Below are 24653 nucleotides of genomic sequence, written 5' to 3'. Positions count from 1 at the left end.
TACTTAGAAAGACTGAGTTTCCTCATTCATATAATGCCTTATAGGATTAAAAGAAGGCATTCTTGGGGCGCCTGGGTGGCTCAGTCGTTAAGCGTCTGCCTTCGGCTCAGGTCATGATCCCAGGGTCCTGGGATCGAGCCCCGCATCAGGCTCCCTGCTCCGCGGGAAGCCTGCTTCTCCCTCTCCCACTCCCCCTGCTTGTGTCCCTGCTCTCACTGTCTCTCTCTCTATCAAATAAATAAATAAATAAATCTTTAAAAAAAAAAGAAGTCATTCATGTCCAGGATATTGAGGCCACAGGGATGAATGCTTACTTAGCAGGCACCTCCTTCTCTCTTGTCTTAAGAAAGGGAAGTCAGTTCTGAATGGCAGAGGTAGTGATGACTTTGGGCATTTTTTTAATTGTCCTTGAAGAAAGGGTGTGACCTGAAGGAGAAGACTAAAAAGAGTGGATGTTTGCAGGAAGGGGAGGAAAGAACAAAAGAAATAGGGGGATAGTTAATTTCATTGATGTTGAAAGAAGCAAGCCAAGATGTTTAAGTAGGAGAGTCAGCTCTATTGATTAATAATGATTGGCAAAGCAATAGAGGTCCATACTACCCCAAACTGGATCAGAGCTAGAACTGGAATATATATACATGTATACATTTAGGCATACACACATAGCATTTCAGAAAGCCAGGAGAGGGATTATCAGATTTGGAAAGACCATGATGATTATGAAAGAGCTGATTCTTACCGAAGCTCACCAGGATGACACAGCAGATTAGGTTCATTCTTATTCACGTGTTCCTGTATATATCACACCACTGGTGCACGGCACTGAAAAAAAGGTTTTTGCGTGAAATACTTGAATGACAGAATTAATGGAGGGAATCAAAGGATGCTGTACAAAGTTGGTTTAGGAAACCAGGGGAATCAGTACTGCCCTCCATAGAAACAGAGGAGCAAGACAGATCTCTAGGCATTAAAGAGTAAAGTGGGATGGGAGGGGCGCCTGGGTGGCTCAGTAGGTTAAGCTCTTGCCTTCAGCTCGGGTCATGATCCCAGGGTTCTGGATCAAGCCCCACATTGGGGTCCTTGCTCAGCTGGACCTTCTGCTTCTCCCTCTGCCCTTCTCCCCAGCTTGTGTTCTCTCTCTCTCTAACAAATAAATAAAAATCTTAAAAAAGAAAAGAAAGAAAAGTGGGGTGGGAACCAAGAAAGAACAGCTTTTCCTAAGTTTCTGTTTGGAAAGGGTTTTGGAGACAGGCCGATTAACGTTATTAAGAAAGGAATTACAGCCTTACAGAAGAAGTAAAGCTGAACAAAACATGAAAATGGAGGAGTTTGTTAGAAAATAAAAAGGGGAAGAAAATCTTTACAAAGAAATAGTGACAGCGATAGGGAATAAAATAGTTCCCAGAACATGAGGCCAGGAGAGTAAGTGGGGGGGGGGGGGTCCAAAAACTAGGGACAGTGGGCTGACACTTATTTGGTGCACATAGTAAAAGCCATTTGAAAATAACACGTATACACAAAGTTGTTAACTTGCTTAAGATGGGTGGGGTAAGTGCTAAAGATTCCTGAAAATGAATATTTTCAGTTGGATACGTCAGTCTTTCTCTTGAGAACACTATTTCTAGAAGTTTTCGATTCAAAAGAACTCAATTTGATTTTTTGTTTCAATAGCTGAGTACAAAATTCTTTGTCCTGGAGGAGAAGGTTTTCGGCCCAATCCTATCACTGTGATATTGGAAGGTAATTCTGTATCCTTGATCTTCAAGTATGCACATTTTGAACTTCCTCGGGTTTATTGACAATGCTGAAGAAATGCCGTTGTTTTCATTGCGATAGACATTGATGAGTGCCAAGAACTCCCGGGGCTGTGCCAAGGCGGGAAATGTATCAACACATTTGGCAGTTTCCAGTGCCGCTGTCCAACTGGTTACTACCTGAACGAAGATACCCGAGTGTGTGATGGTAAGTGGTCCTGATAGGATGATGAGTTCTTTCAACTATTGAGACCTGACCCCAAAAGCCAGCATAGAATCACCAGTAAAACTAAGAATTTAGCAATATAGCGCAATGGTCTAGACATGAACATAGCTAGCTGCACAAGGGGCAGCTTGCATTGTTACTGACATGCTATCATTTCCTATACACCCCAGATCTTCCTCTTTTTCTAAGAAAAGTGGAGTTTTATTATCTTGGGCCATAGTCTCACTTATGTCTGCAGTTTTCTGGGCACTTTAGAAAAGCCATTTCTGTTAGAGTGGCACAGACTCATTTCAGTGACTTCTGTATTCTGGGAGGTTCTTAGTTCCTCTTCTTCCTGTTCTTCACAATTTATCATCTGTACTAATGCAGCAAAATGAGCTTCTCTTAAAAAGGCAGCCTCTTTGGTTTTATGATGGAAGTGGTAACTCCTGTTCATCCTGTGTTATTGGAAAGATGGGGACATTGACAACTTTTGGCTTTCAGAGCACTTTGACTGTAGACCAGGGTGGGAGAGATGGTTTTCTTCTATATGTTCTATACGCAGGAGTCACACAATAGTTAGGGAAGATAACTCCTTGTATCCTGGAGGAGAAACATTCCTTCGGATCTCCAAAAGGCTTGATAAGTGACCTCGATAAGTGGCAACCTCATTGGGTATTAGTTGAGTATATGACACAGTTGAGTATATGACATATAGTTGAGCTATATGACACAGCTCTAAGACCCCTGTAATGAACAAAGATTAGAATCAACCCCTATGTTTGAAAATGGGGATAGAGGTATGAAATACCTACCTCCATACTACCTTACCAATGCAGATTCATGAAGCCAATGGTTGATGGCTTCAGGATATATCATATCCTTCCATCAATTTTGAGAACATTTGAAGTATTAGCTGTCTTTCTGAAGGATAGTTGAGAATTATAATTTGTCTGCATTTCCATCTTTGCATGCCTTTGAGGATGTTATGGACTCATTTACTAGGAACTCATATCAGAAGGCAAAACCTCTTTTTCCAGAACTTCCTTTCCTGAAAACACACACACGAGCATAGACAAAGGACACGGATGAATTAAACATCAATTTTTCTCATCCAGATTTCCAAGTGCTCCTGGGGATTTTCTCCACCATTGTCAGCATTTATAGGGACACTGAGTCTCAGACCATTCCACAGAGTAAAGTTTTCCTATTCACATGCCATTTTCTCTTTGGATTCCAGATGTGAATGAATGTGAAACCCCCGGAATTTGTGGTCCAGGAACATGTTACAACACTGTTGGCAACTATACCTGTATCTGCCCCCCAGACTACATGCAAGTGAATGGGGGAAACAATTGCATGGGTAAGTCCAGGCTTTCCTGAACCATGAAAGTTTGGTCCTCATCTGCAAGACCAGCCATTGGTCCTTAGTGTTACGTTACTCATCAGACCGAGTGCTGCCTGCCACCCTTTTGCTATCTTTGTGAAAGCCTCCTCCCTTGTAAACCGTAAGCTTGACCTTTCTTCCCCACCTTGTGTGGGTGGTTGGGAGTTTTCTTTAAAATGTAATGTTGGAAAATCCCAAACAACAGCTTCATAGTACTTCTTTTGTTTGACTTTGGGTGTATCTTTATACAATTATATTTACAGCACTGACCTACAGCATTAAAACATCATGAGTCGGAAATGAGAAAATTGCTGCCAAATAGCAGTGGAGAATTGTTACTAAGAGACCGGGTGGAGAGTCGTGTAAAGTTTATTAATGCTGCAGCTCCATAATGACTTCGTTCTGTGGCACAAAATACCAGGGAATACATTTCTCAAAGTTCCCTTTCTGAGAGCAGCATATGTGGATAGAAAATTGTGTAAGGGCAGGCTATTCCTGCAAGTTGCAATAAAATCCAAAAGAAGTGCAGTCCTTGAGTATCCCCTTAGAAATCTGTCGTGCTCTCCCTGCGACATCACCAACCACTTCGCTCTAGATATGAGAAGAAGTTTGTGCTACAGAAACTATTATGCTGACAACCAGACCTGTGACGGAGAACTTTTGTTCAATATGACGAAGAAGATGTGCTGTTGTTCCTACAACATTGGCCGGGCCTGGAATAAGCCCTGTGAACAGTGTCCCATCCCAAGCACAGGTGAGTTGCACCATTGCCAAAACCATAGGTTGATAAATTATGCATGGGCTGTTGGGGAAATGAGTCTCAACAAGGGAAGAGAAGGGTTCATTGTTTACCCTCCTAAGCAAAGATTCGCTCACAGAGGCGAATGTTTAAACTCACAGTTCTGGCTGAAAATTGAGTCACAGAACACACTTTCTAACTTGTACACTAGTTCATTCACCAGACTTATAGACTCAGCATATCATAAAAATATAAACATTGTAATTGTTATGGCGTTCACCATGTAGCTAAAAGACTGGAAACATTAGGCGAAGCAATATGACAGATAGGTGAGCCATATTCCTATTATCCTTACTTATTTGTAACTGGTCTTGTTCCAAAAAGAATTTAAGGCAACCCACAAAGATTTGAATGTAAAATAAGAAGGCCTAAGGCAAATGGCAAACAAGGGTAAGAAACTTGGAGCAAGGAGCGAGGCTAATATGCAAAAATCCAAGCTGGGAATTTCTACACACTTGCCAAAGATGAGCAATAAGTTTGGCTCCAAAATTCCTAGCAGCTCATATAAAAAGGGAACGATAATCAAGTCTAAGAGTCTCAATGACTATAAAGCAAACCTAACACCATGCGAAAGCACAACTCTTCTTGAGAGAAATTTTTTCTTATATCCTCATAGAGAAAAATCTATATGATGTTATTTGTTTTAAAAAAAGTCTAACCCATGCCCTTGGAGTAAATGAAGTGAATTGGTGCATGGTTCTTATATCAGCTGGTAAATGATGACATCATCAGTTAGAGTGAATGACTGTGATGTAGTTATTGATTAGAACATTCTGTAGTACCTACTCCATTCCCCACAGTGATCTGGAAGATATTAAATCTCTTGTCTGGTGTTATCTGACAATGCATAAAACAGAATATTCTTTTTTAGTGAAATATATCAGTTTGTCCATTGTTTACTCCAGAAATAATATAATCATCATCACTCAGAATTACCAAGAATTATCTCCAGTCTGCAAGATGTCTCTAACCAGGGGTTGGCAAACTACAGCCCATGGACCAAATCCAGCCCACCACCAATATTTGTATGGCCCAAAAGCTAAGAATGGTTTTTACATTTTTAAAATGGTTGGAAAATATCAAAAGAATAGTAGGTCATGACCTGAAAAGCATATGAACTTCCAATTTTCATGTCTGTAAATAAAATTACATTAGAACACAGCCATACTAATTTGTTTACTTATTTTCTATGGCTGCTTTCATGGAATAGTTGAGCAATTTTAATAGAGACTGCACAGCCTGCAAAAACTAAAATATTTACTCTTTAGCCCTTTAAGAAGAAAATTGCTAACCCCTGCTTTTGACCAATGGGCTTCAAATCTTTTGATTACACATACCTACCAGTAAAAAAGCTGGAGGTTACATGTACTTGGTGTGTACTCCATGTATGTATGTCTATATATATTTTTTCAATTAGATCAAAAAATGCATTTATTATTGCATTTGTTATTTTCACAAAGTGTTCTATTAGAAAATATGCACAAAATTTTTTAAATTAGATTTTACAAAGAGAAATAGAAATCCTAGTATTTTTTTTTTTTATCTTAATGGATCATTGTTCCCCTACAAACTGCCTTGGAAACCCCTAATAAAGACTACCATTTACTTTCAGAGATATCTGAGTTTTTAAGAACTTAAGTATTCTAAATATCAAATGCAAGATGTCTTCTTCATGTTGAATCTTGGCCAAATCTAGTCATGGCTTTTCATTAGGTATATAGTCTGCACATGTTTTGAGATTCCTGAAATTTTTCTGGATGACCAATGTCAGCTGGTACTATACTTGTTAGAAGCAGGCACTCGTATCAAGGAAATTTCGATACATTTTGATTAAAATACTTCCAGAAACCTTTTATAATTTTCAGCATGTTTGACCAATAGCGCAATGGCCCCCTTGAGCTTAGATCGAAGCCATGGTCTATCAGTTACAGTCGGGATCTGCAATTACAGGACCTCGGAGTTAAAAGGAACTGCAGATGACACTTCATTCATCCTTTATTATCAACTTTGACGAATTTGGGCGCATGAGAGGAAGATAGAGAGTTGGGGGAGGGAGAGAGAAAGAATGAGAGAGCTGCACCAAATGAAATCCAGCTCCCCAAATTGAAGTAATGACATAAGTTGGTTGTTTCAACTGAATTAGTCATTAATAGACCTGATGTCAAGAACTTGGCTAGATTTGCTATGGTCTCCCCCGATCTACTGAGGAAATGGCTTTTGTAAGCATTCCTCAAATCCTAGATCCCTTAATGCGAGTGGAAAGAGACACTCTTGCCAGTCCCTGGGTTCAGAGCTAAACAACATCCTTCTAGAAACCCAAATTCCTACAGGCAAGCTCATACAAATGTGTGGACTGTGATGTGGAGACCTCTGCTTCTTCTTCAGTAATACGTCAACATGAGCTCACTTTTCATTCAGTGTTTGCCTTAAGGGCAAGGTTACAACATCTGGGGAACTTTCAGATTTATTTATTATTTTAAATTCCTCAAAATACAGATAAATATTTTTGAAGACGTTTAAGAAGTAAGTTCTTTCAGCCCAGTCATGGCTCTTTGCTGACCCTTATTCTCGCCCCTCTCTCCCCATCTTTGTTTAATCACTGCAGATGAATTTGCTACGCTTTGCGGAAGTCAAAGGCCAGGCTTCGTCATTGACATTTATACCGGGTTACCTGTTGGTGAGTTATGGTGCCATTGTTGGAATTTTCTAGTTTTGCCTTTGTGTTTAAGAAGGGGAATACACACCCTTATTTTCTCAGTTTGCTTTTTTTTTTTCTTAGAAGGAAAAAATAGTTAAACAATGCCATTTAGCTTTATTGAAACACTGATTCTTAGTTTGAAACAAAGTGCAAACACTCTGTGAAGCTCCACCTACTTGGCAGCAACATTTGTTGCTCGTGATTAAGGGGGCTGGAAAGCTTCTCACACAATTACAGTCAAGCCTAGTTAAACCAACCCTAGGCATCAACAAAGAGAGATTCTGGGAGTGGGGCCAGTTGATGTTTGATTTGACTCTATTTCCCGATCTTTCCTTCTGACTAAGATGTGAGTGTAATATGACTTTTCATACCGATCTTTATGTGTAGGTTATTCACCAAAGCCCTTTTGGGGATCAGTTTTATCTCACATGGAATCTCCTCAGGTCATCATCTGCTTTGGGAATTTCAGACGTGAAAAAAAAAAAAATCTTTCCAATCGGAGGCCCCGTCTGGTAACTGGAGCAGAGACCACTAGAGCACTAGAGACTAGAGATGCTTGTGCAAGATTCAGAAGTATTGCAGGCGTTCAGCCAACGGCGGCAAGGCCTTTGTGGTTTAAAAGCAAATAACATAAAAGTAGATGGAAAGCTATTGCATTCTCAGACTCTTTCCCCAGTGTGATTTATATGCATCCTTAGATGCCCCTCCTAAGTCTGAGCAATTGTGTCTAGTAGCAAACATCACCTCTTGCTTTGTTCCACCATATTCCTAATAAGTAAACTGAAATCCACATCAGCCTTTCCAATGACCTTGTTTAAGAAAACAAGGGTCTGGTCCAGCAATCAGCCTGACTCCCTTAGTGCCAAATCCATATGGCTCCACAGTCTAGTCAACGTCCAAAGAAACTTCATGGTTTGGAAGGAAAAGCTGCTAAATGACATTGGCATGAAACACCTGGCCCTCGCTGCTTTGTTTTTCCCTTTCCCAAAACAGATCTTTTCATCTCCCTTGAATCTCTGATCCAAAGATAAGTGGTCTTTAATAGTAAGGGTTCTCCATGGACAGACCAGGCATGTCCCCCAGCAAGGCCTGCCCTCCAAGGTTGGCAGCAGGCAAATATTCGAGAAACAGCATCAACATCATCCACCAGTCAAGCTGGAGACGTCTCAGACATCATGTATTCCAAATGCATTGCTTTACAGCTGAGGGGACAGAGGCCCAGAGAGGGTAAGGGACTCAGCCGAGGTCACCTAGCTAATTAATAACAGAGCTGGGACCCAAATCCAGTCCTGACTCACAGCTTGCTTTGCCTCAAGCTCTTGAAAGCTGGAAATGTGATAGTTAGCAATATACTTATTGTTACCAAATTCCACCGTGACAAAATATTTAGATGACTGAGAAACTTTGTTTTATTTGAGCTTTATACTCTCCTTCTGAAAGGTCTTAAGATTGTTGGCATATAGAACCCATTTCGTATGGGGTTAAAACTATAGCAAGTTTATTAATCTTGTCTTAAAATATAAACTTCTCCAAGTTGAAGTTCAAATGAAATCCAGACAGGAAAAGAAAATACAGTTTTTAATATATCCTTTTGCTATTTCATGCCCAACAATGGCTAGAAATTTGACCCAGTCTGTTATTGTTAAACTTGATAATACATCACTTATATTTAAAATAAATGAATGTGAATATAATGTTTCATGTTTGAACTAAAAGAATGTCATCTGAATTTTTGTTTGTTTGTTTGCTGATAGCACACAGTTGTGATGTTACTTTGCATAACCTTTTAAGAACATGAGTGACAAATGTGTGAAAAATCCAAAAACATAATCACCTGTATTCAAAATAAGAATATACACTAAGCTGTTTTTTCTATTAAAGAGATCAGTTTGCCTTCAAACAAAATCAAACCCTTCAGAAAAGGGTCTAAAATAAGCCTGTGGTCTGTCAAATTTCTCCTTCAAAGCAGGCTGGCTTTAGAGTATGATTATTCTGGAACGTGATAGCTCTTGTAGGCTCCACGTACAATGTGGCCGTCTTCTGATGACTCAGGCAAACAGACATCCTTGCAGAGGCTCCTGACTATAATATGTCAGTGGAACTACCTCAACAGCCTGGTAACAGATACCTGGTGGATTGGGAAGACCGGGGCTTTACATCCCCTCCCAGCTTCTGAAGTGTTTTGCGAAACTCCAGCAAGGGGTGGTGGTGGGGTCCTCCAGGATAACAAGTAATTCAATTATGGTTTTGTGAAACTGTGATGTGGAGAAGCCTGAGGGAGGCAGGATAGCCTGTTAGCAGATTCCTGGTACCAGATCCTGACTCTGCCTCTTCTTAGCTGTGTGATCTCTGGCAAGTTCCATCCGCTGGCTTGGCCCCAGGTCCATCATCTGCACAGTGATGGTAGTAGTCACAGTACCTGGAGACCATCTCTTAGAGTGGTTGTGATGATTCAGTGAGTAAATCCAGGATGAATGCTGAGAAATAGGCCAGATATACAGCAAGTGAGACCCTGTTAACACTCCTACTACTATAATCCTCGAAGACACTGAGTGGCTGGGAGCTGAGAGCAGGTCAGACAGAGTGGACCACCACGCCCATGAGGAGGTGAGACCTGCCCACAAGTCCTCCTCATCAGTGGGCCAGCCCTGCTTTAAAAGCCGCCTGTGTTCTGGCTCTGCTGTCATTCCTACTTTGGTCTGGTTTTAGTGCTCACCAATCCAACTTCCAGATACTGGTTCTTAATTTACCACATTTTAATGGACTCCAGTGGCATGCTAGGGACCGGTAAAACCGTGGTGTCACAGCCAGCCCCAGCCCCTGGCCTTCGGAAGCCACAATCTGTGGCAACAGAACAGTCCTTCCTCAGTGCTGGCCCCCACAGTCACCATGGGCCCAGCTTACACTCTCAGACCTAACTTACCCACTTCTCAAAGCCACGTAGAGGAGGAAGGGGGTGTTGAAGGGGAATTTGAAAGATCCAAGTCGTCTATGACCATGGGCTCCTCTGTGCTTCACCAGCTCTCCTTTCCCATGCTAGCCAAACCCCACTGCACACTTTGGGCAGAGAGGCCACTTATTCTCAAAGGTCCCATTATTCTACTCATCTGGTACATAGTGCCCAGTGGGTACCAAGATGGCCCCTACCTGGACAAAGCTGATGTTCTGAAACAAAACCAAAAAGACAGACACTACATCCAGGTACTAAATCCTGACAGAGTGTCTGAAAAGCAGTTTATTATTTTGATTTGATATTGATTGACATCCCCCATTTCCATCACCACCACCTTAACACCCCCCTCCCCACCCAAACACCCATGCACTTTCTCTGTTTTGGTTTTGGACCTTATGTAAACACTGAGTTAGAAGCTGCTGGCTTTCAGCGCCCATTTACCCTGCACAGAGATCATGCACCACGCCATCACTCATGTGGGGCTGCTCTGCTTCCAGATATTGACGAATGCCGGGAGATCCCAGGGGTCTGTGAAAATGGAGTGTGTATCAACATGGTTGGCAGCTTCAGATGTGAATGTCCAGTGGGCTTCTTCTATAATGACAAGTTGTTGGTTTGTGAAGGTAAGTGATGTTACTATATCATGTCCAGAAATGAGCCAACTGGCGAGCTACTTGCCCACATAGACTTGGCCAATTTCACAACATTGGAATTTCAGAAATCCATCAAGCTCTAGCAGTAGTGTAGGGCACCATGCGGAACATCATTTTTTCATGCAAAAAATTCCCTAACTCCCAGTGGAAAAAGCAGGACGAACATTCCCCAGCCCTGCCCAACCCCCCTCCCCGACACACAATGTATTAGATTTCCCAGCTGATATAAGAAAGCCTTGAGTTCCTGGGTGTGTCACACAGATTGCTTTTGTTTCACACTGCTTGAAAGTGAGCATGGGTGGTGGGCGGTCATCTTTACTTGAATCTCAAAATTAGTGCTCTCTTCCACTCGGAGCCTGTGCTACTCCCAAGTGAAAACAAGGTTAATGCAAATATTCCAAATGCATGAGAGAATTCCAAATGGCAAGAACAGCAAATTCGATTTTATATGAAGAATGTTGGCCTGTGTGCAAGTGGTCCTTTTTTCATTTTCAAATTACCTCCCCTTGCCATGTGGATGTACTGTGATTCTGTGCATTCCTCACAGCACTTCATATTTTTCCTACATCTGGGGAAGATAGTGTACTTTTACATTTTAGTAAAAGGGACATTACTGGTTATTAAATATACCATGTGCCCTCGGATAGCTGGAATAATTGTCTATTTAATACTTAAACTTTGGGCCTCTTGCAGAGTTTTTGTTCATGTCAGAGAGGGTTATTACCCCTTACAGCATGTGTTAGAGCACATATGTCAACATTTTAATGTTAAAAAACCTTTTTTTTTTTTCCCTAAACTAGGGACAAACTCACAGCCCATGAGTAAAGTTATGGTCCTCAGCACATGCTTGTTAAATTCTCCAGCCTCACCAGGCTTTCAGTTACTGTGGCCAAATGGGTGCAAGTCCCTGATTCTGCCTGCTGTGGTTGGTGGGGGCAGGGAATGGGGTGAGAGCCATTTAGAGCCTTCCTCAGGAGATAGTCACTCAGGCCTTTGCCCTGGCCCCTGTGCTTTGGAAGGCCATCAAGGATCAGGTGTCTGGAGAGGAAGCAGGAGAGGAAGCGTGATGCAGCAGAAAAGAAAGGAGCCCACAGCAGATGAGCAGATAATCTAACATTGGCTGTCTTCCTCATAGCCAGTCTTCCCTCTTTCATACCTGCCTAGGATGCCTGCCCCCTTCCTGGGGCCTCTTTTGTTCTCTTCCATTTAGAGATCCCAAACCTATAGGCATGGCTCCCCATGACTGCCAAGTCAACCTAGCCCTTGCTATCCACCTGAGATTGAAAACCCTCAGTTGTACCAACATAAGGCACTTTGCTGTCGAGGTAACAGTCAGTGGATATTGAGATTACAAAGCATTCCAGCTTTTGGGTTCCATTTCACAGGATATACGTCAACAGGGTGAATGTTTCATCCAGGGTCAACCACTTCCCAGCACACTCTTAGCTCTCAGAATCAGAAAACAAAGGTCGATTTCATACACACCTCAGTAACACTGAAATTAGAATGGATTCCAGAAGGGAGTTAGGGAACATCCATGCATCCATTCTCCCCAACTATGCATATAATCCCAAGCAAGTCATCTGATGCTCCATAGAAATGCTTGTCTGTGATACCATTTGGCTTCTCCACAGACTGGCTACCTCTATGTTTCTGTATGCTCGTAAGACCAGGGCAGACCTGCTCAGTGAGGTGGTGCTGGTCTTGGGTCCACTGTAACCCAAGGCAGGCATACTTCTACTGTTGCCCAGAGAGGCACACCCCACCCCACATTAGCCAGAACCCCCCCACTGATGAACAGTCGTCCTGAGGTTTCCCGCCACAAAAGCATACACCTGTGAGGCATCAGTTGCTGTATTTGCCGCCCCCTTGTGGGAACTTCTTTGGCTGAGCCCACTTTGTAAAACCCCAGTACTGGTGGTAAGAGCCGGCTTCCGCCTGTGTTCTAGGCTATTCTGTTTCCTAACTTAGCCCGGGTTAGATAGTTTCATAGGAGCAGGGGCAGGAAACATGTATTGTGCCCCTGGCATAGCCTGGACTATGCAGTAACTTTCACAATGCCATGAATTTGAACTACCTTAGCTACCTGGTTGAAAAGAAAAGTAAAGAAAAGAAAAGATAGGCAAATAACCCCCTGAGTATAGTCAAAGCTCTGAAGCACACAATGCCCATTTATTCTTTTCTTTGATAGTGAGAGTTGGATTGTTCTCAGTAGTTTTATGTGCGGCCGCTTGTATTAAGTTTCCTCGATTTGACTGCCATGTGGCAGTAATTTAAGCAGGAGCCTTTACAGCCCTGTAGTTCAACACACTGCCTGTGGATCAGCAGCACCAGCATCACTTGCAGGCTTATTGGAAATGTAGCATCTCAAGCCATTCCCCAGACACACTGAATCAGAATCCGCCTTTCAGCAAGATCCCAAGTGACTCATATGTGCACGAAATCTTGAGATGCCTTGCTTACAGCACCTAGAACCTTCTGGATGAAAGTGACCTGATAGAATCATAAACCTGGGGTCTTTGAGCAAAATGTGATATTTCCTAGGATATTTAGTCTAGACCATGCTAAGTCCTGATCCTAGCAGCTGAGTTTCATGACCTTTTTTTTTTAGACATAGCATTATTAGAGTCCATATGTGGTCATAAACCAAGTACTCACATTTATGAAAAATATTAGCAAAGCAGGAAAACTAGAAAATAAGTCTCTAGTGTTCCCTTGTCTGTTCAGTAGAACTGATCAAAATAAGAAAAGTAGAAATCCGTTTTCTGTGAGAGGCTTCGTCACCTCGACCCCCCATTCTGTTCTCCTCCTAATGACATTCTCTTCTGCTTGGAGATATCGACGAGTGTCAGAACGGCCCTGTGTGCCAGCGCAATGCCGAGTGCATCAACACGGCGGGCAGCTTCCGCTGTGACTGCAAGCCCGGCTACCGCTTCACCTCCACCGGCCAGTGCAATGGTGAGTGGCCCCCTGCCGGCTGCCTGGGCCCGCCAATGGCCGGGCTTCATCCTGCTTCCCGTACCTGGCTATTTTTGAGAAGGTCAGGTTGAAGAGTACGTGAGTTATGGTTTGGACTGCTGAGTTCTAGTAGCTAGACTAGCAAAAAGAAAATTGTTGAAATGTCTCAACACAGAGGCAATGTTTTTAAAACAAGAAATATATCCTGTGCCTACATAGATTTCATATTTGCCAATCTCCTGCCCTGCTGCAAACACCCCTTCCCACAAATACACACACGCACACGCACACACGTGCACGTGCACGTGCACACACACACAGTCCCCTGACCAGTATTCAGGGTCAAATACTGTTTTATTTCCTTTTACATAATTCCCCTTAGGGCAGGAAGTTGTCACCTTTCCAGCCTCACACCCCAATTCTAGACAGTGAACCTCTCCTGAGCAAGAGTAACCTGCATAAACTAAGCAAAAAGGACCAACAGCACCACTTTTGCTCCTAAACATCTAACAGAACTGAGGGCAGCAAACATTAACAGCCTTTTATTAGCTATAAGTCACCTACAGTAAAATGAGAAGCTTTCCCCTAGAGGATAGATTATTTCATTGTTCACTTTTGTCATGGATGTGGTAGAAATAAGAAGGATGAGTTAGCTCAAATGGATGGTAAAGTTTTAAGTATCTGATGGCATCTTCTAGCCAGTGCACCAAAATTAAAACACCGGTGTTTCAGCCCAGAAACAAAATTACACCTCAGAATGATTTTCATGTGAGTTTTTGAGTAATTATAAATCATTGTATATTTAGCATGGCGGTCAGGAAGAATGTGTTATTTTGCTATGGTTCATTTCCCAAGGAGTTTCCTGGATATTTTATGCATTTGTGAATGAAACAACACAAGGGAACGTGGTCAGATTTTCCTTGGATTTCCTTGCCTACCAGTGATTAAGTGGTAGGAAGTGTACTGTTCTCTGTAGGGTATTTTGCATTGTTTTATTAGACCTTGGTGGGAAGAGGGTGTAATAGCAGAACAAAAACTCACTCTGAGAATCAAGGCTTGTTTTGTTGGGTTTAAAGGAACATGTGCAAGTGTTTAGCATTTTGTCAACAAAGCAGTTGTTATCCATGTATTAAAAAAACAGGACAGGAAAAGTGGGGACGTCTCTGATATGAGTCACAATACCCTAGTGTAACTTGGCATTTATACCACTTCCCTGCATTTTGCTCTTAATTTATATTTCTTTGAAACTGGGCAGAATAATTCCAATCAAAATAAGGAATTACTGATAATACAGAACGTGTCATTTCACACCATTTCACGCTCAGGTGAGAAGTGGGACGAGCTATTTATACATCAAGACAACACGTCCAACTAGGGCCTGTTGAAGCTTAAGCCCTGCCATATTTTCTTGTAGAACATCAGCACAAATAAAACTCATCCAGCACTAACCAGGGATAAGTACTGTGAGTGAGTGAGTGTTGTTTGTAGCCAAACTCACTTTCCCTCATTCATTGGAATCCTCGGAAGAAAGGGAATGTACTTGAGTTTTCCAATTATTCAGCCTCTAGGGCAGAGGACTTCACTCTGGAATTATCTTCATTTATGTCTTTTAAAATATGTTAAAATGTCTTCAAATGCTATCCTATGCATGACATTTTTTCAAGCACACTGCAAAAATACCCCTCTTGCCCTGTGTTTAAGATGAAAAGAACCAAAATTTCCTTTCCATCATTAGATTTTTATTTGAATTCATAAGTACATCATTTCAAACCCCAAATCACAGCTGGCCATATTACCCACATTGTTGAGAGAAGGAGTAGGTATCTAAGCCCAGGAGGTTAGTCCGACTTGAGGAGCTGTATATCTAGAGCAAATGTAGCCCCCTTCTGAAATGTCCTGCCCAGCTAAAGGCAAGAGACATGTCCTTCCCTGCCACTTCCTCATGATCTCTGTCTGCTGTGTTTTTTTCCCCCCGAAACCGTGTTTAAACCTCCTATCTCTGCCTCAGACATCATTTCCTGGGAGCTCAAACTCTGGTGCTTGTAGAAACCTGGTTTTCTGGTCTCCAGACAAAGTGAACTTCACAATTAAGTTCTCTAAAATTGTAACTTTCTATTTTACCATTAGAACCTCTAAGTGCTCCATGTTTCCTTTTCTTAAAACCAACATGAAATGGCACTGTGGGAAAGAAAATTCCTAATTAGAATTTTCCTAATTCCTTCTCTAAGAAGATCCTTAGTGCACTCTGTTTCCCGTGGGCCCCAGAGAGAAGACAGACCTAGTCCCTTGCATACTTGGAGATCCAGTACTCCCTGAGGGCACCCAAGGTTTGGTCCAACTCTGGTAGGCTCTGAGACACCCTTCCTCAAAATCAGCTCCTTTTATAGAGCTTAGCAATGGAACTAAATTTCTTCTGCCTATCCAGTTTGCTCATTTTAAATCCATTTTCTCCAATGGGAATGATCATAATTTGTTAGGTTAACAAGCACTTCTAGATAGCTCCTAAGCTGCTGTATCCCAATTTCTCCATTAAGATGATATATTCAAGCTCACTTGAGACTTTTCAATTGTATGGTGATTCATCAAGTCTAATGTTCTGTATATTGGAAGGAGGTAGTCATAAAAATGGCAGCCTGAGCACATGAAATAGAGGGCAGATCTCTTCGGGCATGAGCACAACTGCTCTGGGCACAAAAAGTGCCCATTCCCAGTTGCTGTCTGCTCAGTAGACAAGACAAGTCAACAGCAAGTTTGGATGATTCAGACGGAAGCAGGGTAATTGCTGTGCTTTACAGAATCTACACTCAAGTTGGCATTCTGCTGTTGGCTCTCTTTTATGACAGTTGGAAAACCAGGATGATACAGTGCTCTTCGGATGACACATGTCCTAAGCGTAGAGTCTTGAGAGCTTTAAAAAATTAAATTAGAGGCATTAAGTAGGCATGTGGTTATACCATTCATAGATTCACCTAATAAATTCTTCCCCTCAGATAATCAGATTTCAGGAGAGCAACAAAGATTCAGTTGATGATAAATATAATTTAGAGCCTAAAGACTGGCAGAGGCAAGATGACAGGGCTTTCCTCTGAATGAATATGAATAAAAAGAAACATCATTAGGATTGTCAAGGGCTAAAAGGAGCCATGTGTACACATGAAGATGGAACAAAAAGTTGTAGGAGTAAGACAAAACAATGAAGTGAAACTTGAACAAGGGACAGTGTGGGTTGTCCATCAGGAAAACCTATCTTAGCAATGGGATTTGTTTGACGCTGATACAAATTTCCAAAGGAAGCCACGAAGGGTCCATGACTTGAGGCAGCAGAACTTGACTAGACAAAATACTTAACTCATTCCACAGTCTGTGATATTGCTGAGGCACATAATCAAACGGATTATCTCCCAGTTTGGATTCTTCTTCCCCATTCTAAATTTTCTCACCTTTCAGAACATTTTTCCCATCCCTTCATGAATTATTAACATACCCTGAATGTGCCCAGTAAATGAGAGTAAGTTTTAACTAATTTTGAGGTAAAAATAAATATAATGCCAGTGTCTGTTCTACTGGCTTGGTTTAGAGCTAGGATCAATCCTGAGCATGATACCTAGAAGTAAGTTATGTAATGCAATTTTGTCTCCTAAACTCTACCTAAGATACTTAGCGATACTTTTTATCCACAGATCGCAATGAATGTCAAGAAATCCCCAATATTTGCAGCCATGGACAGTGTATTGACACAGTTGGAAGTTTTTATTGCCTTTGCCACACTGGTTTTAAAACAAATGCTGATCAAACCATGTGTCTGGGTGAGTGTGTGATTATCGTTTTATTTTTAATTGATAGCCTGTTGAAAAATTCATTTGCATCTGAATACATAGAAAAGTTAATACTAAGCCTCCAGTATTAGTTTTGCTGTTTGTAAAATAAAAACACAAGCAGGCCTGTAGCATTAACATCCTTTGGTATTTAATCTTTGGCAATCTGAACATAATAAACCTCTTCCTTGATATTCATTTGGCTGCGAGGTCAGAAAAACTTCTGACTAAGGGAAAAACTGAGAAAAATATTAAGACAAAAAGTATTTTTTATTAATGTTAATAGCCTATTATTTTATGAAATCTGTGTGGGTTTGCCTTACTGGAATAGAGTGCAGCTTTTGAGTGTTTGAATATGAGCATTTTTTGAGAAGCGTCTATAGTTTGTACCAGATCCTCAAAGGCAAACTTACAGATCCCACAAAGGCAAAACAAAACAAAACAAAACACATTGTTTCTATGGGAAGAGAGCTCAAGATTTTAAATCTCTTCCCCCTTGCTTTCAGTACTAAATCAGGATGCTGATTTGGAATAAATTCCAAATATTAATCAATCATGTTCTCTCTTTTCCTCCTTCCTTTTTCTATTTTCAAGCACCATCCATTAAGTTTTCTGGGCACTCCCTGAACATGATTCAGTTTCACAGCTGGAAAAAAGAAGAATCAATAGAATCTTATGTTTTAACAGCTTAGCTTTCGCTGTAATTGGGTTCACCCATTAGGGCACCTTCTTATAAAGTTTTGTCTTCTTCAGAACAGATAACTGGTTTTAAATTAAAGGAGTATCATGAGCCCTGCTTGTTCCTGGGAAGCTTACCCTGGCAGAGCAGTGGCACCCTGCACTAACAGTCTTTTTTCCTCTTCCATCTTGATTGTCTGGAACCCTCTACCAAGGAGCCTGCCCTACAGAAGAATTTCACTAGCTTGGCTAAAAACGAATCAGACAGCAGCTGTTGATTGCTGGCAGCATGATTCATCCGAGTGCAGTCCTGCAGCCACAGACACACACACATCAGATTACTTTGGGGTCAGCAAGAGCTTTCTGGTTTAGGATCACAGATAACTCGTCTTCATGTCCCAAGTTTGAAAGGAAAGGAAATCCTAACTCTGAACACTGCATTTGGCTAACCTGAGGTGTTGTCTTCCACTCCCAGAATCTCCCTGCCTGTGCCCTCACCCTCCTCGTTCTGCCTCACTCCCTCCCGCTAACCAGCAGGATCAACTTTCTTTCATTTTAATTTTTTATTTCCTCCTTGATATAATGTAACCTGCTGTATAAGAAAGTTGCAAGTTGCTGTGGTGCAGTGCAAAGACAAAAAAGATGCCAAAATAGCTTTATAAAATAGTCAAAGAGAAAAGTCATAGACCAATAAAAAGACAAATAATAATGCAAGGGTGTATCAGGAGAGCCCCATTAAGTGCCATCACTTTGGCATAGTTTGGAAGGGTGAGATAAGTCACCAGTAGTGGGACTAGTCATGGGCTTTTAGGGGTGGACTGGGAAGAAGGAAGGGATGTCGAAAATATCAGGTGAGTTAGAAACCTGATTTATTTTGTTGCTGATGTCTGGGTAATATTAGGTGACTCACTGCTTTTTGGTAAATTGGAGTGAGAATCTTAAAGGCTGAAGTTTGCCAAAGGTGGCAGCAAATCAAGACCTAGAGGCGCACAGAATTTTCCATTTCCAAGTGAAAATATTTGAGAAAAGTGGCAAGGGTGGAGAATTCTAGAAGTCAATAGAGTAAAATAATTCTTGTCCAGTTCTCATGTCCTTAGCTTGCCTCCTTCCACATGCCAACCAAGGAAATGGTTTATTCCCAGGGTTTAGATCCTCGGCTCGTGCTGATGGCTCACGGGGAGCTGCCACTGATCAAGATGTTCTTAGCCTGCACCTGACGCATCGTGAACCCCACAATGCCCTTAACCCCCAGGTAGCCACTCACCTCTTCCTCTGTTAACGGCCATGCTTCTCTGTGCCCGTTGTTCCTACTAGACATAAATGAGTGTGAGCGAGACGCCTGTGGGAATGGAACTTGCCGCAACACCATCGGGTCCTTCAACTGCCGCTGCAACCACGGCTTCATCCTTTCCCACAACAACGACTGCATAGGTACGTCTGCAGACCGGCGGGCGCCGGAGGAAGGCCGCTTCCTGTGCGCTCTGTGCAATTAGCAGCCTCTCCGGGGTGCCGGCCGGTTTTCTTAAATACATGCCCTCTAATGCATAACACTTAGTTAAAGGAGTTGTCAAATATAATGTCCTAAGTAAATGTCAAATAGACTAACTACAGCCATGACTTTTATTAAAATGCCTCATTAGCAGCTATAATTTTTATATGTACCGTGCTGTGAATTCAATACATTTTTAAATAAATTGAAACAGTGACGTCTTAAAACATACAAAAGTGATTTTTTGTATGGAAATTTCATAATTCAGGAATTATGTGGACCTACTTGTCTCAATGTTTCACTAGACCCTTGCTTGAAAGAAGTCAATTATTGAATCTATAAAATCCTCCCTATAAAACCTGCTATGTTATTTATAAGTGAGATTAATGATCCAAATTGTATATCATGCTAGAGGCTAATTGTATATACTTCTAATTACAAGAATACTTAATACCCTCAGCTGTACTGTGTATTAGGAATTCAGTTTTAGCTTTTAAAAATGAAGCATAAAGGAAGATCAAAGTGAAACTCATATAAAGTTCTAATATAAATTATCAATCTCTAATTAATAGAATAGTGTAATCTTGTTAAGTTTTGATAGGCAAGGAAAGCCAGGTGTATTGTTAGAAACTAGATCTTTATGGGAATTTTTAATGCCTGGCTGTGCCAGCAAAGTCCACTGAAACTTAGAAGAAGTATTTCTCCCTTTAAAGGTTTTGATCATTGCTGGAATTTTGACATTTTCTTTGGAATATATCAAAGGATATTTTTTTGGCAGATGTTGATGAATGTGCAACTGGCAATGGGAACCTTTGCAGAAATGGCCAATGCATCAACACAGTGGGGTCCTTCCAGTGTCGATGCAATGAGGGCTATGAGGTGGCTCCAGATGGCAGGACCTGTGTGGGTAAGCGTGGCCTCATTAGCAGCTGTAATTTTTATATGTACCCTCCATGTACCATCCGAAGAATGCTCCCAGAGATGAAAGGATCCTGCAGGCCCTATCACCATACTTCCTTCAGAAGCCTCGAGGGGAAAAAATCCGAGGAGAATTTCACTAATCCTACCTGTAGACTGTGTGTGTGCGTGCGTGTGTGTGTGTGTGTGTGAGAGAGAGAGAGAGAGAGAGAGAGGACACATTTCTCTGTTATGTTTTAAAATTAAGTTATTGCATTTGCAGGAACAGTTAAACTGTTAAATTTAACAGAAACTTAAATTGTCCCATAAGCAATTGTGATTTGCTTTCTTATATTTTTTTTCTTTAAAATAGCTTTGTGGGAAGCTCTTATACAGTCTTTGGGTGCGCTCAAAAATCTGCATTCCCACTGACTTTTCACATGCTACACTTTCCTGGAAATACTTAATTTGTGACAGGTCACATAAAACATGGTTGGTCTACTGCACACTTCTGAAAGCTGATAGAGCTTCTTTTTATTGAGTCGTTAATTTTTCTCCATGGTAGTTTTATGTATTTCCTTGATTTGATTCCAGTTTCTTGAAATTTTAATTGCTTGATGGAAATCATGCCAATGGGAACCTCTTCTTTCTTTTTCCCTTTTCTTTGCAGATATCAACGAATGTCTTCTAGAACCTGGAAAATGTGCACCAGGCACCTGTCAAAACTTGGACGGGTCCTACAGATGCATTTGTCCCCCTGGATACAGTCTACAGAATGACAAGTGTGAAGGTAAGAGTGGGAGGACTGTCAGTGTTCGTTACTGCACTGGCATTCTCCAAGTCAGTTTTTATGATGGTGTGCTGGTGTTTTTTTATCAGAAACAAATCCAAGAGCAGAGGGTCTGACTTATGTTCTCGCACTCAGATGATGAGACAAGAACATCCAATTCTCACGCTAATATCTGATGACACTGTTTTGCTCTGTGCACATGGGTGGTCATATGGCCCTGACTCTTTTCCAATGTGCTTTTAGGCAACTTGTAAAAAATCCTGGATTACATATTTTTAAGTGCCAATAGGTTGCAACTACAAATAGCTTCCTGATTCCAGCTAAAATCTTTAAGTGACCACATTCAAGGTTCGACGAATGTGGCTGTATAATTTGACTATGTTGTTTTGACCCATAGAGCAGTGAAAATGTGTTACTACAAATAAATTCTCAGCAAATTTCATAGTACTGCGTTCCTCAATACATATGTCATTGAACTAAATGAAGGACATTAATTGCCAGAACTTCATAAATAACTAGGCTGAAAGGATTTTTAAGAAGTCACCTAGTCCATGCTCCCACGTTTAAATAGGTCTGTATCTAATCCATAATGAGTAAGAATTTTCTCCACTTTTAATACCATGGGGAAATTTTATTATATATCCAATTTAAATCATAGTCAAGTGATAATATTCTAAATGGAAACAGTTTATCAAAATTAGGCCTACATGCAAATTATTTTAAGTGTTATTTTACTTTTACTGAAGATCAGCCTTATTTACTCCATGAGTAATGCAGAATTCCCCTAAGATGAACAGAATGGAAATGTATAGACAGAAAAATGACTTCCCGAATACTGAATAATGTGCCCATTCCGCCATCCTTGTCCCTATCCTTATGAAGTCACCACCTATAGGTTAATTTCTACCATAAGAGAAAGAATCCTAACGACAATGACAAAAACAACAACGAAAAGAAATACTTGAGCATTTTTATAAAAGTTGGCCTTTCTCTTAAGAAAAGTTTGGATGTGGGAGAGGAGGGCACGTGGGAATGGAGTCATTCAGTCATCAGCAGCAGCTCAGATGCGTTAATACACCACAAGCAACATGATGCAATTATAAAGGCATTGTAATAACATAAGAGTGATGAAGAGACTGGTTTTGCCCTAAACAGGAAGATAATCACTTTGAGTTGCACATACCTATTGTGTGGTATTTACAATATTGTCAAGATAATGGAATTAATTTCCTAACTTCCTCTTAGTTGAACCTTGTTGGAGGGAACTCATATAATACAAATACATCTTGATGTAGGTAGAACTCTTTGCACAAATGTAAAATAAAGAGCCCCATGATATAAGAGATACATGTTTTGTTGGGGAAAAAAAGGTATTTCCATAAAAATAACATGGCTCGGAATCAAGACTTACCTCTTTTTTACTACAAATTCCTGCTGAAAATCAGAGGAAAAGATAGATAAAAGAAAGAGTGCCATACTTTTCCCATACATAGGGTGATCATGTATTTATTGATCAAACCAAGACAGTTTTAAGGAGGACGCTATTAATAATAAGGCCGGGACAATAAGCATAAGCTAGGACTCTCCTAGGAAAACTAGGGCATATGGTTACCCAAGCCATTCAAACTTCAGTGTAGACCATCTTTAATCAGCCCTTCCTAGGGTTAATGTATATTAATATGCTAAAGGAAACATCACAATTATAAGTGTATCAAATTCCTATTATCTATATGATGAAAGAAAAACTAGCTTCTACAAGAAAGACATTTTTGTGTCTTGAGAAAAACTAACCTGCAAATGAGAGTTAGGAAGGAACCCCATCTTCTGTGATATCTTTAGTTTACACTGCACAAGATTATTTTCATAGGTGTTATTATTCTTGTAAAATTCATAGTTTTAGGGCTATAGCACAGGGTGTTGGGGAAAGCACTGCGGATGGATGGAGGGGAATAAATTTTTGTTTCAAAGACCTGGATCTCTTACTAACTTATTGTCAACACGATTAAAATTTCAAGCTTCTGCTTCCTATGCAGTGGTGAAGTCAGACCCTGGAGTTTCTTGTTTCTTTCCTAGCTTAGGGTGGTAGAAAATTACCTTTTCTAATTAGCCAGGCACCTGAGTCTAGGTAAGAGATGTTTCTCATTGTATCCCTTAGAAGGCACTTGCAGATTCCCTTTTTACAACAAGAATTTTCAAGATTACTTTTTAAAAAGATATCAGAGCTTAGAAGTCCACTGACAGCATAATGACCCAGGAAAAATCTTCATTATTGGGAGGGTTTTGAAACTCAGTTGCACTCTGTACTTCCACACTTTGCATTCAGTATTTGATGGTGTCTCCATTGTGTTTTGATTTTGACACATGTAATTCTTTTAGATATTGATGAGTGTGTGGAAGAGCCAGAAATCTGTGCCTTGGGCACATGCAGTAACACTGAAGGCAGCTTCAAATGTCTGTGTCCGGATGGGTTCTCCTTGTCCTCCACTGGGAGAAGATGCCAAGGTAACTGCCTTTGAAGGCTTTAGACTTTCATTACTCTGTGTTTATTTGTTGTGGTTTCATTTTCTTAAACATGGCAAAGCTTTGATTCTTTGTGAAAGAGAAGATGGAGAGTTTTCATTCACCCAGACGTCTAATGATTACCATATGTCAGAAAGTTCATTTTTACTTTTAAGGTTGAAAACTCATCCATCAAGTTCTGGTTGCTTGTATAACAACTGCCCTGGCACTTAAACCTCTCTCTCCCCCTAAGAACACAGATGCTGATAGGTCAGTCAGTGCGGGATCAGCCATGAGCCACTGACTACTGCAAAGCCTGGGGACAGTTCAGCTCCATGGTCTCTGCCTCTGAAGAAGTAACTCGGTACAAATGTGGGCCAAAATCTAGACTCTCGGTCAGAAAAAGGTTAATCCATATGCTTCCAGGATATAGTGCCCATCCCTTACATGACAAATTTTCTAAGAAAACAGAAAAATAAATTTGAACTGACCTGGACTCTTGCTGGGACATAGTCTGTTTTCAGGACTAATACTCGTGAACTTAAAAAAAAAAAAGCCTGAACTTAAGCCTAACACAATATATTATATCCCAGAAAACTGTTTAGATTTTAGTAAACAATGCAATGATGTGTGTCTATCCATTTATACATACTAGCTTAATGAATTTAGAACAAAAAACCCCACACAGACACACATATTTCTCCCCTCTACCTCTGTGTTCTGTTGTTTGTCATTTCTTGTTCAGGTTTTTTTTTTCTTGGTTATTTTGTTTTGGTTTGGTTTGGTACTGTATTACTAAATAAAAGGCAATGGATATCATTTCAGATTCCAAAAATTGGGTTTGGGGTCTCAGATCTGCCATCTGTAGCCTAGGGCAAATCATTGGATCCTTTGGAAGTTCAATTTCCTCATTTTATTTTTATTTATTTATTTATTTTTATTCTTATGTTAATCCCCATACATTACATCATTAGTTTTAGATGAAGTGTTCCATGATTCATTGTTTGTGCATAACACCCAGTGCTCCATGCAGAATGTGCCCTCCTCAATACCCACCACCAGGCTAACCCATCCTCCC

At 40.8% G+C, this 24653-nt stretch overlaps 1 protein-coding gene across 2 annotated transcripts in view; it reads left to right on the top strand.

The window, feature by feature from the left end:
- The window catches only part of FBN1 (fibrillin 1), a 218550-nt gene that overhangs the window by 166493 nt on the left and 27404 nt on the right, over nucleotides 1–24653 (top strand). For both annotated transcript variants that reach the window (XM_081831045.1, XM_081831044.1), the window contains 12 exons: nucleotides 1672–1740; nucleotides 1837–1962; nucleotides 3200–3322; nucleotides 3942–4100; nucleotides 6751–6822; nucleotides 10294–10419; nucleotides 13285–13407; nucleotides 17088–17213; nucleotides 19215–19331; nucleotides 20168–20296; nucleotides 20957–21076; nucleotides 23453–23578. In XM_081831045.1, the coding sequence (XP_081687171.1) occupies nucleotides 1672–1740; nucleotides 1837–1962; nucleotides 3200–3322; nucleotides 3942–4100; nucleotides 6751–6822; nucleotides 10294–10419; nucleotides 13285–13407; nucleotides 17088–17213; nucleotides 19215–19331; nucleotides 20168–20296; nucleotides 20957–21076; nucleotides 23453–23578 (1416 nt within the window). The remainder of the gene's footprint in view (nucleotides 1–1671; nucleotides 1741–1836; nucleotides 1963–3199; nucleotides 3323–3941; nucleotides 4101–6750; nucleotides 6823–10293; nucleotides 10420–13284; nucleotides 13408–17087; nucleotides 17214–19214; nucleotides 19332–20167; nucleotides 20297–20956; nucleotides 21077–23452; nucleotides 23579–24653) is intronic.

Source organism: Leptonychotes weddellii, chromosome 9, assembly GCF_054177405.1.
Source record: "Leptonychotes weddellii isolate Sample4059 chromosome 9, ASM5417740v2, whole genome shotgun sequence".
Taxonomy (NCBI): domain Eukaryota; kingdom Metazoa; phylum Chordata; class Mammalia; order Carnivora; family Phocidae; genus Leptonychotes; species Leptonychotes weddellii.
The sequence above is the reverse complement of the archived record's forward strand: the minus strand, read 5'-3'. Positions and strand labels throughout refer to the sequence as shown.